Source organism: Mobula birostris, chromosome 8, assembly GCF_030028105.1.
Source record: "Mobula birostris isolate sMobBir1 chromosome 8, sMobBir1.hap1, whole genome shotgun sequence".
Taxonomy (NCBI): Eukaryota; Metazoa; Chordata; class Chondrichthyes; order Myliobatiformes; family Myliobatidae; genus Mobula; species Mobula birostris.
The window spans coordinates 15,829,184-15,848,957 of record NC_092377.1 but is presented as its reverse complement, the minus strand read 5'-3'; the positions used below and the strand labels follow the sequence as shown (position 1 = coordinate 15,848,957).

Below are 19,774 nucleotides of genomic sequence, written 5' to 3'. Positions count from 1 at the left end.
TGTTACAGCTGTCATTCCTTTGTATTGTTACTAATAAGATGTTGAAGATGTACAAAATTTTATTTTGTGCTCTGTAATACTTTAAACCCTGTTAACTTAATTTCCTTAATGATACTAACAAATGGACACCAAATATTTTCCACTCTTTTAAGTTGCAGTTAACCCACAAATGAACATTTTGTGGCAACTTTTCCAGTCATTTTTAGCTGCTGGCTTGACCATACTTGGCAAGAAAAGGATAAGTACTAGCTAAATGTTTAGCCTTAGAACTTGTTTCTGTTAATGACAAGTGATATTCAAAATGTGTACATTTTTTTGTTAAACCTATTAATAATGAAGTATTTTTCAAATAGGGCTGGTTGACTTAATGAACAAGCGTATTGTAGGCACTCTACTATCGCAATATGCCCAAGTTGTTTTATGGTTCTCTCGAGCAGGATTACTCCCAGAGGGTTCAGGTAAATTCCAGATAATTCATAAACATTCTTATCAGTTAAATCAAAATAACCATTTTTTAAAAAAAAATTACTGCTGTGCTTGGTCAGTCTGTGTAGTTCCTGAACATGCCATTTGCTTTTCTTCTAGATGATACTGATCTATTACAATTATCCAGGCCCGTCTACAACTATCCAGTAATTCAAACCTATTATACCAACAGACGACACAAGTTGGAGCGTTTATCAAAGTATGTTTCCAATTAATTTCTTGAAGATTAAATGTAAAATACTATGATTCTTTGAACTGAACAATAAGTACACTTAAACTCCATTTTGGATTTTTTATGTTCCTAGATCATAATTTCCAGTTTTGAACCTTCGTTTTCACTTGAAATTTATTTTTTGAAGGAAGGTTTTTAGAAAAAATACTGGCTGGGGTAGGTTAGAGTGTTTAATATTCCTTTTGTAACTTTCCTTTATGCAGAGGCAAATGGTGTTCAGACTGCCTGTTAATTGATGGGATGGTATCGGAGACTGGGGATCGCATCGAACAGTTGTGGAAGAAAGATGAAGGAGGAACTGGGAAATATCCACCATCAACGCTTCATGTAAAGTTATGATTCATAAAAGATTGTGTTTCATGAATTCATTAGAGTTTGGCAAATGTTAAACTGATCTTTATTTTTAATTATAGGCACTTCTTGATGTATATTTACTGGAGAATGTAGATGAGACAACAAAGCATGCCATTGTATCCTTCAAACTTGACTTTACTTAAGTATAAAAAAGTTGTCTATTTGTTCCATTGATTCTGCATCAAGTGAGAGTTTCCTCAGTTTATGCAATGCTACTTCAGTTGCCAGATGGTATAGCATTCACTTGAAAGAACAATTTTTTTTTGTGACTGTATGTTTACTGCTATCTTGTACGTGCCTTGTGGTATGTATGACTGTTGGCACTGTTTTGCACCTTGGCACCAGCGGAATGCTGTTTTGTTTGGCGGTATTCATGTATGGTTTAATGGTAATTGAACTTGAAGAAGAATGAACTGCATTGATGTGCTGCAATATCAAACTTATCCTGAGTAAGGGCCAGGTATGTTAACAGTCAAGATGGCTAGTAATCAATCAGTCTAGTGAGAAAAATGTTAATTGTATTAGTTTGGAAGATAATTTACCAAGCTTAGGTTGCTTGATAATGAGAGAATCTTTTCAGCAGCTTCAAGTTAAGTGATAAGACTATAAGCCACAGGAACAGAATGGCTCCGCCATTCCATCATGGCTAATTTATTATCCCTCTCAACCCCATTCTCCTGCCTTCTCTCTGTAACTTTTGACACCCTGAACAATCAAGAACTTATCAACCTTTGCTTTGAATATACCCAATGACTTGGCCTCTACAACTGTTTGTGGCAATGAATTCCGCAGATCCACCACCCTCTGGCTGAAGAAATTCTTCCTGCTCTCTGTTCTAAATAGATGTCCCTCTATTCTGACTCTGCGCCCTCTAGTCCTATACTCCCTCAGTATCGGAAACATCCTCTCTACATCCACTCTATCTAGAGCTTTCAATATTCAATAGGTTTCAATGAAATTCCACTCCCCGCCCCTATTCTTCTAAACTGCGGTGATTACAGGACAAGAACCATCAAATCCTCCTCGTACATTAACCCTTTCATTCCCAGATTCATTCTAATAGGCTTCCTTTGTACTCTGATGATAACCTTGGTGCCTTTGTCACTTGCTGGTGCATAGACTTTAACTCATGAATGTGGATTTTATATCTGCCAGCTGCATATCTGTCTGAAGAAAATGTTGCATGAGGCTAATATCATGAGTGCACCATATTCTTTGTGGAGTTATCTATTGAAATTTGTTCATCGGATGATTAATATTAATGAACATCTGACCATCTGTTGTGATCTTAATTATCAGAGTAAATGGTTATGGGTCATTGTGTAAAGTTTTGCAACCTTGACCTCCTGATTTTAAGGCTATTTACCTTCTGTTGGATGTTCTCTCATCTGTTCCTAACAAGAACGAGTCTTCCATTGAATCCTTCCCACCTGCTTTTGCGATACCTGTGGGTCTGGTGAACCTCATCCAAGGTTTTTGGCTTCTGGATCACAATGATCATGAGGTAAGTTACACTAAGAATAGCTTCTGTCTTGCACCCAATTGAGGCACATTCTCTTTTCTTGAAATTATTAGAGAACTAAATGGGATTATTTTATTTTCAATTATGTAATGTTATTTAGTCTCTTATAAGCCTTCTATACCAACCATTATATAGATGGGCTCATAAAAATCTGTAAGTTACCTTATATAATTTTGAAATAAATACATCTATCTAAAGTTCCCTAATAACTAACAGTTGAACATCTGCTGATGGGTGTTGAACTATGTAATCTGAGTGGTGTATGAACTTAATTCTTTAATTTGAAGTCTGTGTTTAGCAATTCAACGTCTTGAAATGAAGACAATGTGATGCAAGAACAAGTTAGGATTCAAATCATATAGAGAACAATAAAAAACCAATACGGTAACATTGCAGTTAGCACGATGCTATTACAGCTTGGGGTGCTGTGGAGTTCGGAGTTCAATTCCATTGCTGTAGGGAGTTCGTTAGTTCACCCTGTGACCGTGCCGGTTTCTTCTGGGTGCTCTGGCTTCCTCCCACATTCCAAAGAAGGTGTATTGTTTTGGTTAGGGCTAGTAGGTTGTGGGCATATTATGTTGGCACCTGAAGCATGGCGATACTTGCTGACTGCCCAGCACATTCCTTATTGATTTGATTGATGAAAACGTCACATTTCACTTTGTTTAACGTATATGTGACAAATAAAGATCAATTCAAGCCTTGCACAGTCCATTAATGACAATGACATTTTAAAAAATTGTTGATGTGGATGCATGCTGGATATCTGAAGATGAGACAACAATCTGGAGTGGGAAGAAAAAATGGCCATGTTTTGTGTGTAAGTGCCAGCATTTTTCTATTCTGGTGCCTGTGGTTGTAGCGTTCTTGCCAATGCATACAAAAACCTTGAAGTCCAGAAACTGCTGACAAGGGTTTGCCAGCAACACACGTAAAATGCTGGAGGAACTTAGCAGGCCAGGCAGCATCTATGGAAAAGTGTACAGTTGATGTTTCGGGCCGAGACCCTTCTGTAGAACCCTTCCTGCTGAAGGGGCTCTGCCCAAAATGTCGATCGTACTCTTTTCCATTGATACTGCCTGGCCTGCTGAGTTCCTTCAGCATTTTGTGTGTGTTTCTTGGATTTCCAGCATCTGAAGAATTTATTTATTTCTTGTTTGTGAAGGATTTGCCAACAATGCTCTGACTGCTTCATCTTTTGATCCTTAAGGGAGTCCAGTATGAATGTCAGAAATTACTGGCCCTAACCTAGAGTTTCCATCCCACAAGGAGTTCTCCCCAGTTGATGAGATTAACTGCACTTTAAAATGTATTTTTTTAAAAAAATGACCAAAAGGAGTATATTTGACTCATCAAGTTCACACTGGCTCCCACATAGCAATCCCGTTAGTCCCATTTGACTGATGACCTTGGTAATTGGTTAAACTTATCCGATGTCATGGGTTTTTTTTCTTGTTCATTGCAATGCTGTATACAAAATGAGAGGCTTTGCCATTGCCCACAGCCATGCTGCTGAGGACTAGAGAGCATGCAAGAGTCAGTGGTGATTGTGGAGGAATCTGCTACTCCACCACAGCCTTAAAATGTATGGATTTAAGTGAGAATAAGTATTATTAGAAACAAGATTAAGTGGTCCAAAACCAGGTATATACCAGCCAGAATTGGGTACTCCATAGAATGTCTGCTTGGAGCAATATGAAAGGTAATAGCCCTCTGTACTTAAACAAGGAAGCTATTGTGTGAGTATTCAACAAATTATATCCAATTGTGTAGTGCATCATGGTCTCTATGTCAAACCATTTGATAGTTTATGTTTGAATTGAGGAAAGTATTGGACAAGGAAAATGAAAATACTCACCAAGGGAATAGTGTGGAAAATAAAGCAAAAATAAATTTAATGTAGGATTAGTGTATATGAGTGGTTAATGGATCAGGGTTAACTTGGTGTTCTGAAGGCAGTTTTTGTGCTGTTAGGCAGTATCTGCTGTGAGAGAGGGAGAGAGTGTTAATGTTTGGGGTGATACCCTTTCACGTAGATGATCATAAACTTGAAGTATTGGCTTTTTACTTCTCGCATCAATACTGTCAGACTTGATTAAGTATTTCCATTATTTTCTGTATCTGTAGTCTGTTGATTGTGTTAAGTCAAGTAACTGGGATTGAGTTGTATTTAATAATAAAGTGAAAAGGAATTGCATTAAAATTGGGGTGATTCGTAAAACAAATGGGGTTCTCCAAGTTGATGACTGGATCTCTGGAAGGTTTTTATGGAAGGATTGTAATTTTTGATAACTGAGCCAAGTGCACTATAGGGCTACCTACAGAAAATAGCTCCATATTGTCGTGTTAAATCTTGAAGCCTAGTCTATCCAAGCCAAGATGACAGCTCATATTCAACACCAGGATTTTGGAACTTGCCAGCAACCTTATACATAGTGTCTCCTATGCACTTGTCCCTCAGCAATGCACTACTTTAACCAGCTTGTAACACAATTATGTAAGTCTATACTTATTTGAAGATTAACTGTAAGGTATATTAAGTGGAACATATTTGTTTCTAGTATATTGCTGAGCAGGGACAATCAGAAAAATCATTAGTGTTAGGGCTGATGAGCCTAAACTCAATATTGTAGTGATCTTCAGTTGGAAAATATTACATCTTGATTTTCTCTTTGTATTCCTTATTTTCTAAGAATGCTTTGGATCGTATTTTGCATCCAGCTACCAGCAGATCACTATCTTCATGGCAGCATGTCCGGATCATACAGGCCTTGATGTGCCAAGGAGAGTACAGGAAGGCTCTTCGATACATTCAGGCAATGAAACCTTCAATGTCTAGTAGCAGTGAGGTTAAACTTCACCTTACTGTCTTGCTGTTTAACAGGTAACTGGATTAACAGCAGTTTATAACTCATTATTTGCACTGGCAATTAATTCCCTTTATTAATTTACTGGTTGTAGATTTACTTGTATGTGTGGTTGCTCTATTAGCAATTTTGACAACAACTTTTCTGTACTTCATTGAGTTTTACTCAGGAGGAAAGGCAGGGAGAAAAACTTCAGTCTTGTGACAGATGTAATTTCTCCTTATCTCAGGTTCTAGCTCGTATTTGAATTATAAAGCAGCATTACCAAAGCAATAGAAGAATACTGTTTATACACTGATCTAACTGGATCATTGATTATCAATTTTGGGATCTCCAGCAACTGTTGAGAATTTAATTGTTGTTTATTTCTCTGCTTTTATTCTTTGCTCTTGCACAAGACTGCCACAAGTGTCTTGCAATCTTGCCTTTCATTCCGGACATCCTCTTCCTTTCTGAAGGCTATTAAGCTCCAGGAGTTATTTTATTTATAAATCATACAACTGAACCTACCTATTTCAAAAGAACATTACTCCACGATTATTAATTTCTCTGAGTAACTTTCGGGAGCTGCTTTTGTCAAACATTTCCAGCGTCTTGTTATCTGTAGTTTTAAGTATTTTGCTTCAGCAGAGGTTTTTAAAAGCAGACATTCGAAACAGCAGCCAAAATTAGGTTAGGCTTTCTATCTTGAATGAACCAGTTTTAACAGTAGTGGCCCCTCTTAAATGCTGCACCATTCATTAATATCAAGGCTGATCTTTTGCTTACAGGTCTGCTTTTCCAAACCTAATATCCAGCCTCCACCCGATTTCCTTCGATTTTTTTTTTAATGTATAAAATTCTATCGTCCGGATGTACTTAGTGACTGAGATTCCAGAGACCTTAAGTAGCTCTAAAAATTCACAACCCTTGGATGGAGGGTTTAATTTCTGATTCACTTTTAGGGTCTTCACCATTAATTGCTGATCCTTGAAGAGATTAGTGAACCTCCCAGCTTGAACTGCTGCAGTCCCTCTGATGAAGAGAGTTATAGATTTAGAACAAGTGATGAAGGAGAACCAGCAATATATTTGCAAGTCAAGGTTCTGTGCCACTTGCAGAGTATCCCCACGCATCTGCTGATCTTGCCCTTGTTGATTAAAGTTTGGAAGGTGTGGCTAAGTAACATTAGTTCCTTTTATAAACTTAAACATTAAAACTACTTTGCACCCTTGGTAACATTGGTGGTTGGGGTGAATGTTTGAATGTAATAGAACATAGAAATCTACAGCACATTACAGGCCTTTCGGCCCACAATGTTGTGCCAAATGTTAATCATAAAAGCTGCTTTGTCTTGGATGGTGTTGAACTGCTTGAGAGATGTTGATGCTGGGATTATTGATCTTTCACAGCCACCCATCACTCGTGCAGGGTACAGCTCAAGCCACCAGAGCGCCTGTTAGGATCAGTTTTATCAAATGTGGTCAAGGTCAAAAGCAAGTTACAACACCTCTGAAATTTTGTTGTTTGGTCATCGTGTGAATGAAGATTGTGATTAGGAGCTGAGTGGTCCAGTGAACCCCAAGCTGGGCAACAGTTATTATTGAAGAGAAATTGCTGCTTAATAGGTTTTATTGCTCTTATTATTAAGATGTAACCTAATTGAGCAAAAATTTCACTAATTGAAGTTGTTCTGACTTCTGCAGAATATAACATACGATTTTCCAACTTTACCTTGACTGTTCTGTCCAATCCCTTATTCTGAGACCATGAGTCCCTAGTTCTAGACATGAAAGTCAGAGAAATGTCACCTGTATTTATTCTCCCAAGCCCCTTAAAGGCTTTGCGCGTTTCAGTGAACTTGCCTGTCATTCTTCTTAGCTCTGTCATATGCAGGTGTGGTCGGTTTAAGTTCTCCTTGTAAGATCAGCCCAACTAACCAACTGTTTATTCAAGCTGGTAAATGACTGCTTGTATAACAAATAAACTTTTTTTTTGGGCTTCCAGCTGGGTACAAGTATCAATTTAACCGACGTTTCAATGACAAACACTGCCATCTTGATAAGGGATGCAGATGACAGTTTGTCATCAAAACATCAGTTAACACGGATCACAAACAAGAATATCTGCAATTATTGGAAATCCAAGCCACACACACAAAATGCTAGAGGGACTCAGCAGGCCAGGCAGCATCTATGGAAAAGAGTACAGTTGACATTTCGGGGTGAGAATTTTCAGCAGGACTGGAGAGATAAAGACGAGGAGTCGGAGTTGGGAGGTGGGGGCAGGGGAGCGTGAAACACAAGGTGATAGGTGAAATCAGGAGAGGGATGAAGTAAAGAGTTCGGAAGTTGATTGGAGAAAGAGAAGGGGGAATCTAATAGAAGAGGACAGAAGACCATGGAAAAAAGAGAAGGGGGAAGAGCACCAGAGGGAGATGATGGGCAGGCAAGGAGATAAGCTGAGCGGGGGAAAGGGGGATAGGGAATGGTGGAGGTGTGGGGGGGGGGGGCATTACCGGAAATTTGAGAAATTGATACCTGTACCCGGCTGGAAGCCTGAGAAGAGTTTATTCGTCATGGACGATGGGGAAGCTCTAATTCTTTTACACTATTTATATATTTTTCAATGGGCAGAAAAGCCAGATCAATTTAGTTTTCTAGATCTGATCACATGAGGGCTTTATAAATTGCAGCAAAACTTCTTTACTCTTGTTCCTGTATTATTTAACAAGGAAGGTTAACATAACATTTTGCTTGATTACCTGACACCCTTGCATATTAAACTTCAGCGATTCACGTATAGGGGAATCTTGTCCTCTGAATCAGTCTGTTTTTAAAAAATGTTTTAAATTATTTTCCCATAAATGTAGATGATCTTGCATATTTTATTTATTTGTCATGTCATTGTCCGAGTGCCCTGAGTCTGTCTGCATCCTCTTCATAACCTATACTGCCACCTAGCTTTGTATCATCAACAAACTTAAATATCTTAGATACAGTTGCTTCATTCAAAAAATTATTTAGATTATGAATAACCTCCAAAGGTGCAGGATACCCTAAAGGTTAACCACCAGGCTGGATCGGCAGTAAGGAAAGCGAATCCTATGTTGACATTCATTTCAAGAGGAATAGTGTAAGGAGGTGTTGATGAGGCTCTATGGGGCACTGGTGAGACCTCATTTGGAATACTGTGTGCAGTTTTGGGCCCCCTATCTTAGAAGGGATGTACTGATGTTGGAGAGAGTTCAGAGCACATTTACGAAGATGATTCCTGAAATGCAGGGGCTAACATATGAGGAGTGTTTGTTGGCTCTTGGACTGTATTCATTAGAGTATAGAAGAATGAGAGGAGTTCTCATAGAAACACTTCAAATGTTGAAAGGGTTGGACAGAGTAGATGTGGAAAGGCTCTTTCCCTTGGTGGGTGAGTTCAGGACAAGAAGCCACAGTCTTCGAATTAGAGGGTACCCATTTAAAACAGATGAGGAGAAATTTTTTAGCCAGAGGGTCGTGGATTTATGGAATTCGTTGCCACACATAGCTGTGGAGGCCAGATCATTGAGGGTATTTAAGGAGGACATCGATAGGTATCTAATTCGTCAGGGTATCAAGGGATATGGGGAAAAAGCTGGAAATTGGAACTAGATGGGAGAATAGTTTAGCTCATGGTGGAGTGGTGGAGCAGACTGGATGAGCCAAATGGCCTACTTCTGCTCCTTTGTCTTGTGATCTTGTGATCAAACTTTCAAATCTCTTACTAGCTCTTCCTTCAGTTAGTCCTGACGAAAGGTCTCGGCCTGAAACATCGACTATACCTCTTCCTAGAGATGCTGCCTGGCCTGCTGCGTTCACCAGCAACTTCGATGTGTGTTGCTTGAATTTCCAGCATCTGCAGAATTCCTCGTGATGACCCTTTTACTCCTGTTTTTCTCGTCCACTTGCCAATCTTTGGCTAATGCCCTAGTGGATGTGTCGTAATTTCTTCATTAATCACTCACATGGCATCTTATTGAAGGCCTTCTTAAAAACTGAGAAACATGACATCCCTTGGTATCTACAAAAATATTTTGCTTTGACAATCTCAAGAAAGATGGAAATTGTCACTTGCAGATTCATGCATTTTCACTACCACTGATCATACTGAACTGATTTTTTTTTGAATCAATACCATTGTAGCTGTATGTTTCTACTCTGTACTTTCTAACTTTTAATTGACAAATGGAAACTGATCATGTTGGAAGGAGCCCAGGACAATAAGGAGGTAGAGCCATTTAGAGTCGTCATTTAACACCATGAAAGATAGGAGCAGGATTAGGCTGTTTGGCCCATTGAGCCTGCTCCACCTTTTGATCATGGCTGATTTATTTTCCTTCTCAATTCCATTCTCCAGCTGTCTCCCTGTAATATTTGATGCCTTTACTGAACCACTTTAAACATACCCAGTGACTTGGCCTTCACAACAACCAATGGCAATGAATTTCACAGATTCACCGCCCTTTGGCTAAGTTAATTTTTGACATCCTGTTCTAAAGGGATGTCCCTCTATTCTGAGGCTGTGCCCTCTAATCTTATTAGAAATGGTCTCTCCACATCCACTGTATCTAGACTTTTCAATATTTAGGAGATTTCCTCATTTTCCTAAACTCCAGCGGGTATGGGCTTAGAGCTAGCAAACAATTTTCACACATTAACCCTTTTGTTTTGGGATTTTTCTTGTAAACCTCCTCTGGACCCTCTCAAAGTCCTTTCATAGAAATGGGGATCAAAACTGCTCACAATATTTCAGAAGCTAGAGAGCGAACACATTTTCAACTCAAGGCAAATCTGGAACTTTTTTTTAGGAAAAAAAATTTGAAGGCAGGTCACTCCAAGATTAATATTTATAACTTTTGAAGATGAAAATAAATTATGCATTTGAAGCAGGTGAGTGGAGTTAGGCAGTGAATGCAGAAGTGGTGGTGGACAGCTCCTTTTCCTGTTCTCCAAAGGAAATTGTTGCAAGTCAGTTTTTTGGTATCATTCACCCTTTTTCAGAAAACTTTCTGAAAAAAATTGTTGCCAATTAAATCAAACCATTATGTAAAAGTTAACAAAGTTACGTTCAGGAGAATATAAGACATTTGTAATTTTACTCATGTTCTATAATTTTCAAACTGTTTCAGATCTATGGTGGAGGCTTGGCATCTACTTCGACTAAATGCTAACAGGATAAATGTAGAGGATCTATTGCGGCACATGTATGAGCTGTGTCAGGAAAATGGGCTGATGGAAGAGCTGCTTAAACTGCCTTTTACTGGGACTGAACAGGTAAGATGCCCGTAAATTATTAAGCAATTAATTTAGAAAGTGGCATTAATTTCTTGGTGCAATTTAGAAGTGGAGTTTTTCTTCTCAATTTTAATAGCAGGCTCATTACTCAGATTGGTAGCTAGTAAGCACTTTCTAGCATCAGAATTTTTTCTTGTGTGACAGAACTGTCAGGAATAGAAGTCATGATTCTTACCAACCCCAGTAGAAGGCAATGACAAACCACCTTTTTTTTTAAAATAAATTTATTGCCAAGAATAATCATGGTTAAGACCATGATCGCCCACGTCATCTGATATGACATATAATGAGAGGAGCATGGATATTTTGCTTCAGTTATACAAGACTTGATTGAAATCACCCCTGAAGTCCACAATGGCTTTTTGTGCTCCTTAGATAATAAAGAGGATACTTAGTGGAGCAGAGGTTCATCGTACTTCTGAGGATGGTTGGATGAATAAGAGGATTCTGATCCAAAATTTACAAAATTTTGATAAGGTTAGACAGCTGCATGTGAGGAGACAAACAAGAGAAAGTCCGCAGATGCTGGAAGATGTGTGTGTTGCATGTGAAGAGAATGTTTTCTTCAGGCTAGGATATGCACAATGAAGGAGTCATAATTTTAATGTAAAGAACGGAGCATTTAAGTTGGAACCAAGGTGAGGAGAAATTTCTTGTGGAGGTTATAAGTTACTGAATATAGTGAATTCCAGTTAATTGGGACACATTGGGACCAGTACATTGAGGCCCAATTAAGTGGTTGTACCAATTAGCCAAAGTTTCATGGAAATAGTTAAAAGGTATAAGAAAGACAAACTATCGTTTAATTGAGTAACAATTTATGTATTTAAATAAAATACAGCACAAATTAGAACACTGTCAGTACTACTACAATGCTGTAAAACTGCATTACTTCCTAATAGTTATCGATGGCAGAATTCATCCAGTGTATGCTGCGTTTTCTTTTGATTGACTGTAAAGGAACAAAATCAGTGCGAACACCCAGTGCAGATAATGGACTGCCTTCATACAATGCTTTTGATGATTGCATCCTCCAAATCTTCCTTTTACTTGTAACATTCAAGATGATTGTTGATACCTTAATTCTTAATAGTTTCTGACTTGTTGAAGTAGTGAAATTGTTTCATTTTCACTCTCAGCCATTTCTGGCTGTCTGCGCTTGAATGCTTGAAACTGCAGTGAGGAAAACAGTTCTGAATTGCCTTACTGATTATTTATCAACTATCGGTAACAAAAATCCTTTTGAACACAGCACACACAGCCGATGCTATTTACAAACTGCTTGGTGTAAGCACAGTGTAATGTCTAATGGCCACACAAGTGCATGTGACTGCTTTAGCTGGAAACTGTCCTGTCCCAATTAAGTGGCGTAGTGTCCTAAATAAATGAAGGGAATCCCAGCTATTTTCTTGATTAGTTCTTGGTCTTTGACAGCCGTCCCAAAAAAGCGGTTGCCCCAATTAACTGATGATCCAATTTACCAGAATCCTCTGTATATTTAAAGAAATGGAGCGAGTGGCATCGTGGGGTAAGGGCAAAGAGCAAGAACATGGTATGTAGGGCACTGATTGGCTTTTACTGGTAATGTTAATGGTGTAGCTTATAAGACTGAATGTGTTTCTATGTCATCCCTGCTGTCTCAGTGAATAAACTCAACAATACGTAAACTGCACTTGAATTCTGTGCCTGTCTTCTTTTGCTGTCATCACAAGATTAGGTGGCTTATAAGATACTCTAGCAGAGGTTGGTGAACCAGTGTAATTCTCAACCTCGAGACTGTGAAAATCATATTTTTAGAAGTGTTTAAAGAGGAAGTAGATTTGTTTTTGGAAGATCGGGAAACCGACACAAAATAGAGGTTGAGAGTAGGGACAGAGCAGTCATGATCAATTTAAATGGTGGGGCAGCCTTGAGGGTCTGGGCGGCACTCTCTGATTCAGGTTCAATTTTATTGCCAGCTGACTATATATATTTACACAACCAAACAAAACAGTGTTCCTCCAGACCATAGTGCACCCGCAAAACATCTCACACAGCACATAAAGTAAAGTATTACTATAAATAAGTTATAATTCAAAATGCATGGAGTCCACAGCAGAGGGAAACAGAACAATAAACAGCTCGGCATCCTCGTGACAAGACCTGGTGGTGGCAGAATATTCATTCGTCTCAGAGCCTGAGGGAAGTAGCTGTTCTCAATCTGGTAGTCCTAGTCCTAATGTTTCTGTACCACCTTCTTGATGGTAGTCGGTCAGAGAGGTTGTAGAATAGGTGATAGGGATGCTCAACGATGCCTCGGGCCCTTCATCTGCAACGCTCCCAGTAAATGATCCTGGTCATAATGTTTGTCATGTTGCTTTTATGTACTGTCCTACATTATATGTACCTTGCCAGCTGAACCATCAGAAAAGACAGAGATGTGCCAAAACAATATATAGTCAACGAAGACCCTTTGGGATGTAGAGACATCGTTGAATTGATCCATCCTGTCTCCATTTCAGTGTGTGTTAAGAGTTCAAAGGGGTACTCATTGTAATGATACAGAAACACTCATTATTATAAATAAGCCTAAGCAATAGTTTGTTTATAATCTTTTCTCAATTTGCAAATGTTTATGAAATTTTCCTATGATGTTATTGACTCTTGCCTTTGATTTATAAAGCCATTTTTCCAGTAGAACAAATAATGCAGTGCTAAATCTTCAGTGGAATATACACAATTGAAATGATGAAAACGCGGTGTTTTTAGGAATACATCCATTTTGTAAATAATGGATACTCACTCACAGTTAACGTTTGCAACACAGAACTTCTAATATTAAAAAAGAAGCTACAAAGTGACTTAGAAATTCATCTTTTTATCATCTCTTCACAGGAATGTTTAGAGAAATTTTTGAAAAACAGTGGAAATCTTCAAAACCAAGAATTTCTTTTAGTGCATCACCTTCAACGTGCCAACTATGTACCTGCCTTGCAACTTAATCAGTTACTAAAAACAAGTTTGGTGAGTTGAAAGCGTATCTATATTTGATATTTTTAAAAATTATTGGACAGCTGAATTTTATCAATGGGGTGTAAGCTGATTCATAAATCTGAGAATTGTTTCAACTCCGTTTATGAAAATTTGGTTGTGAAGAGAAGTATGATATAAGATAATAGTGGAGAGAAAATAGGCTTCTTAAAAAATTTTATTGTGAAAACCTTTGTATATCTGTGTGATCTCATACAACAGATTATGTGAGAATTGTTGGTCTTTATTCACGTTTTTGTGTTACTGGGTTATGATATTTTAGAATTTGACATTGAATCGACTGCCATAAAGTGAGATGTTCAGATTGATCACAGTAGTTTTGATGCTACGGGACCTGAAAATGTGTTATAAGTAGAGTGAATATGTATTGTTGGAAAATAACTTGTCGATTCTCATCCTATATTACAACAAAACCATACCCCCGTTAGATCTAGAGATAATATTGCCCAGAAGGTTCAGATGTCAAGAACGAGGTGCTACAGCTGTTTAATTAGATGTTCATCATAGCTTAGGTCAGATGAGTCAGCCTGTTTCAGCCAAGTAGATAACACGACGAGAGAAAGAGGGCTAGTAAAGAGAAAAAGCAAGGAACAAAGGACTTGGGTATTGCAAACTTGTTGAAACTGTTTAGATAAGAGGATTTTTCTCTGAAGTCAACAATCTGAACCAAAGAGTCTTGATGCATGACATCTTAGACTCACAAAGAAATGACAGGAGTTCGGGACCAACAATACTACGAATTACTGAAAGTATGCTGAAAATTTACAGACATAAACATAAATGAGTATAAATAAAGTTAAACGATAAGTAAAGTAACAAATTTAGACTCTAGTCCAACACTCCTTCACCACTATAGTCATTTGCAACTCAAAATAAGGGTACTTTACTCTTAAGCTTTGTACCATTTAATACATTTAGAATTCATTATTATTAATGTTTAAAGTATGTACAGGTGCACATTCCTTTATCCGAAATTCTGAAATCCAAAAAGCTCTGAAAACCGAATTTTTTTTTTCACCAACACATGACGTCACTCAGGTGTGACGTGGCAGAACTAGCAGAGGCCGCCAGACGTCAGTTATGGCTCAGCCCTCATACTAGTTACATGTGCATTTGCTGTTCGCTGATATTTTGTGTTCACTGTTGACTTTGTGTTTAATTTCGCTGTGAAAATGTCAAAAAGAGCTGCAGATACCCCTATGGGTAACAATGAGAAAAAGAGGAGAAAGCATCTATCGTTATCAATAACGCAAAAAGTGGAGTTATTGCAGAAGCTTGATTGTGGTGTGTCTGTGTGGCGTCTTACTGAAGAAAATAGTGTCGGAACTACCACTGTACATGATTTAAATAAACAGACAAGTTACTGAAGTTTTATAGTGACAATGACGTTCTACATTTATTCCAATAAATCATTTACCTGTGTTTGATTCGGTTTGTTTGAAGCTGTATATTTTTATGTTTTATTGGATGTTTTTGTTGGAAATAAAATCTCTTCTTGTCATTATTCCCTAAACAATACAGTATAACAACTATTTTACATAGCATTTACATTGTATTAGGTATTATAAGTAATCTAGAGATGACTTAAAGTATACGGGAGGATGTGTGTAGGTTTGGGGTGCTGCTGGGTCCTAAAGTCCACTGCACTGAGACAGGTTAAATAAGGAACTTCAGCACACGTTTTTCGGTATCGGCGATGGGGGGGGCGGGGGGGGAGTCTGAAATCCGAAAAATTCTGAATTCCGAAATGCAACTGGCCCCAAGGATTTCGGATCAGGGATTGTGGACCTGTATAAGATAATCTTTGGATGTCACTTACTAAGAAGCTAGATGTCTTAAAGACAAAAATCTGGAAATGCTGTTTTATGCTCACAGATATGGCTGCTCTGACAGATCAAGAAAACTCAATTAACTTGTTGAAAAATTTCCTCAAATTGAACAATAATCAAGTGACGCACATCAAAGTTGCTGGTGAACGCAGCAGGCCAGGCAGCATCTGTAGGAAGAGGTGCAGTTGACGTTTCAGGCCGAGAGTTAGTCCTGACGAAGGGTCTCGGCCTGAAACGTCGACTGCACCTCTTCCTACAGATGCTGCCTGGCCTGCTGCGTTTACCAGCAACTTTGATGTGTGTTGCTTGAATTTCCAGCATCTGCAGAATTCCTGTTGTTTGCGTTTAAATAATCAAGTGAATCTACATTTATAGTTTAATTTAAACTTTACTTTGCCTGCCTATAACAACCAGAGATCCATGTTTTTTAGTACATCTTAATTTATATAAGGTAGAATTTTTCTGTTGAGTGGGAATGGTTTACTACTAAGGAACATATGTATGGAAAACTAGACATGGGTGTGAGGAATGAAAAGGAAAGTGACAGATATATGTTAATGTTTTATCAGAATGATCATGATCCCCGAATTCGAGAGAGAACAGCTGCAAGAAATTCCATCTTGGAACAGTATGGAAAAGTGCTTCCAAGGGTACAAAGAAAACTAGCTACTGAGCGTGCAAAACCTTACCATTATTTAACAACTTTGCATGAAGGTAAGCTAATACTTAAGAATTTGTTCCAAACGTTTAAATTGGCATCATAGATTTTTCCACAAATTAAATACATCTGCAGAAAGTTGTAAGCATATCTTAATGTGATACACTCTAAAAAGTCAGGAGAATGTAGAAAATACTGATCTGTGCCTTAAATGATTGTTGTCTATTTTTATTTTCTTCCACTCCGTGGTATTCCCCACATAGCAAACCATTTGTCAAGTAATTTGGTCCTGTGATCCCTTGGACCACTAGTATGGGTTCAATTGAAATTACTTTTCTGGGTTTATCGTTTCTTCTGCTGTTTAATATCCTTTATATCTTGGGTCAGCATTCAGCAGCATTCTCAGAGTGGTATAATTCATATTTTGCAATTTGTTGTTTGCAATCAGTTTTATGCTAACAGAAATCAACCGTGGTTCTTGAATATGACCCTGATAAGAACTAGATAGATGTGTTTTTGCATGCATATTACAATTTGAGCATGATTTTTTTCAATTTGTATGGTGCCTTTGGCGACTCAGCATATTGTTCCACGGTCTATCTAAAACGAGTATATATCCACGGACATTTTTTATTGCTTTTCTTGCTTCAGTTACACGACCCAAGCCATTATCCACTGTGGCAAGGCGATCTACTTCTGGAAGTGTGATTACTCGTGCAACATTCATCAATTCAGTGCTTTCAAAGGTTAATGAAGTCTGGCTAAAGAACATGCAAGGAGCAACACCCTCGCCTTTGAATAGGTACTGTAGTTATTTTGCCGAGTGTGTTTTGTCACTGTTCCATTAAGGTTTGTTTTCTTTTGTGTGTTCATTCATGCATAAGCATTACATTAAGAAGATAAGAAAAATGAATAGTGTGTAATGCTAAAGATGAATAGAGGCCCGTACTGGGTAAGAAAGGGGTTCTGTTTTTACAGATGTCTGTAAATCAGAAAGCAAACATTCATTTGATATGATAACCCATACTTCTACAGTATTGTATGAATGCTGTGGTGACTATTAATAAACCACTTGGAACTAAAGCTGTAGATGTAAAAGGTTTATTCAACACAAGCTGGTTTTGTGGACTATCCACTACTCGTAATCTTTCCCTTACCCAATGCACTGCAGTATATTGAGGCTTTAAAGTTTTCAAATGCGAAGCTATTTACTGCAGTTTCAATAGTTATTACCTACATTAATGTTTTGAGCATGGACAGCTAACTTTGCAGAATTGTATTTATGATCAAAGCACTTCTGAACGGTCAGAATAATTTTGAATATTGTTTGTTCTGAGGAGCTCTGAGTGCAAACCCCAGACGGCTAGAATATATTTTTGTTAATGTTGAGCGATATCTCCCTGGAAATAGAAACACCAGGATACTTATAGACAGATCAGTTACATCCTGAGCTGTGTATTAAATGTCATTTTCAATGGTATGTGGAATAAGAAAGGATTTGAGGGATATAGGCAAAAATGCAGCCAAATGAAACTAGTTCTGGTAGACACCTTGGATGGGTTAGGCTGAAGGGCCTGTTTCTCTGCTGTATGATAGCCGCGTAGTGCCTTCCCTGATCTCATTATAGGGTTTTCACTGTCATTTTATCATCGTCCTGCCTGGTTACAGTAGTGTAGAAATAGCCTGTCCTACTCTCTGTGACTGATTTAATGACCTTGAAATATCACTGTATTGTCAAATAGAGTATTGTTGCCCAAGTATCAAATATCAGTTGCCTTATCTGTTTCCAAAGCAACTCTGAAGTGTTGTTTTGCAGTGAAACTGGCATCCTGTGTTCTTCAGAGATAATGGCATCTGATTACTGGGGAAAGGTTACACACTAACAGGCTTTACTTGAAGACTAATTCTCATTTGAACTAATTAGCTGTTCCACTTTTCCTTGGCTCTTGAAGATGTGCTATAACTAATTCCTAACAAATAGTATCAAAAGCAAAATGCGATCCAGTTTTTAAAATTTCGACCAATAGAAAAAGTCAATTTACTGAAAGCAAATGGCAAAATGTAGTATATTTACGTATGTCAGAGCTCAGTCCTATGTGTGGCTGTCCAGAAGACAAGTGTTCCAAACTTGTGGATGGGCCTGTACTTTTTTTTTAAAAAGTTGCACAGTGTTAGTCAAAAGTGGGAGAGCAAGTGAGTTAATCTTATCTATAGAACAGAATGAAAAAAGTCAGTAAAATAGTGATTCCAATACAATGAAAAATTGTGGAATAGTTAATGTGGAATCCAACTGGAAGAGGTTGGGGAACACCTGTTTATCAGCCCTCTATCTTTTAAAGAGAGCTGCACATTTTGTGGAAGATAATAACTTGTTTATTGAATGATGGTTCAATACCTATAAAAAGTGAAATAAAGTTTCGTACGTGCAGCAATTCAAGATAGAGTCTGAAATAAGATGAATCCTTTTAAAGTAAAGAATTAGAAGTTTTAAAACCTGCTGTAGGTCCTCTCCAGCTTACGAACACTGTACTTATGTACAACCCATAAATATGAACATGTTTGGGATACTGATAGTGTGGATTTGCTTGCTGCTGTAGGGCTACAGGCATCTTCTGCTGTGTGGGAGCTCTGACATTTAAAAATACAGGTCCTGTAGAAGTGAGGAAGTTAGTGCATCATTTTATAGGCTTGCTTAAACCTCCAACAATAAAGCATATTACTTCATGTCCAAAGCACAACAGTCTGAAAGTAACCAAACGTTATTACAAGATTTAAGAAGAGAAGTTGACTATAATCTAAATCTTCTGCAAGAAAATGCATAATTTCTGTGGTGTATTAATGACAGTGAGCACTTAATTTTGAGGTATTGTGACAACCACATGGATATTTTATATAAAATAGAAAAAGAGTGGAAAGCAATTCAACGTTTACTAAAGGAGAAGATAAAGGGGCTGAGTTTATGGTCAAGTAAGAAAACTTCATAATCTGATGTTTTTTTTGTTCAATTGGGTACAATTGATACAGTGTTATGCTTGCAGAAAATTGTGTTTTTGCAGGCGATAATCTGAGCTTTCAGACCAGTTCACTGTCAAGCTTGTATTTTCCACTTAACTATCACAAGGAGATCTTGTATATTTTACAAATAGATTTTAAGACATCACCTCCACAGAACAGTAGAGTAATAATTGATGATATTTTGAGAATTTTGCTGTCTTGTGTGTCTATCTACCTTGTTTATTTTATTACAGTGCATTAGTTAATAGCACTTGGATGTGTATTACAGAAGAGACGAAAATCAATCTGTAAATTTTCAACGGAAAAAACATGCTTAAGTTAATTCTTGTTACTTACATGCATTTAAAATTTAGTCCTAGGTGCAATGAACTGCCTTCTGTTACTATGACTCTAAAGACTTCTGAAGTACCTGATGCTTTTGTTGGGACACCAATCAATGCAAGCTCGCAAAAAATTTCCAGGTATTAATTTG

At 37.8% G+C, this 19,774-nt stretch overlaps 1 protein-coding gene across 5 annotated transcripts in view; it reads left to right on the top strand.

The window, feature by feature from the left end:
- Positions 1-19,774, top strand: part of ahctf1 (AT hook containing transcription factor 1) — a 108,208-nt gene that overhangs the window by 63,328 nt on the left and 25,106 nt on the right. For all 5 annotated transcript variants that reach the window (XM_072264825.1, XM_072264826.1, XM_072264828.1 and 2 more), the window contains 11 exons: positions 354-458; positions 586-685; positions 922-1,045; positions 1,132-1,188; positions 2,430-2,576; positions 5,288-5,478; positions 10,605-10,749; positions 13,645-13,773; positions 16,199-16,343; positions 16,939-17,089; positions 19,656-19,763. In XM_072264825.1, coding sequence (XP_072120926.1) covers positions 354-458; positions 586-685; positions 922-1,045; positions 1,132-1,188; positions 2,430-2,576; positions 5,288-5,478; positions 10,605-10,749; positions 13,645-13,773; positions 16,199-16,343; positions 16,939-17,089; positions 19,656-19,763 — 1,402 coding nt within the window. The remainder of the gene's footprint in view (positions 1-353; positions 459-585; positions 686-921; positions 1,046-1,131; positions 1,189-2,429; positions 2,577-5,287; positions 5,479-10,604; positions 10,750-13,644; positions 13,774-16,198; positions 16,344-16,938; positions 17,090-19,655; positions 19,764-19,774) is intronic.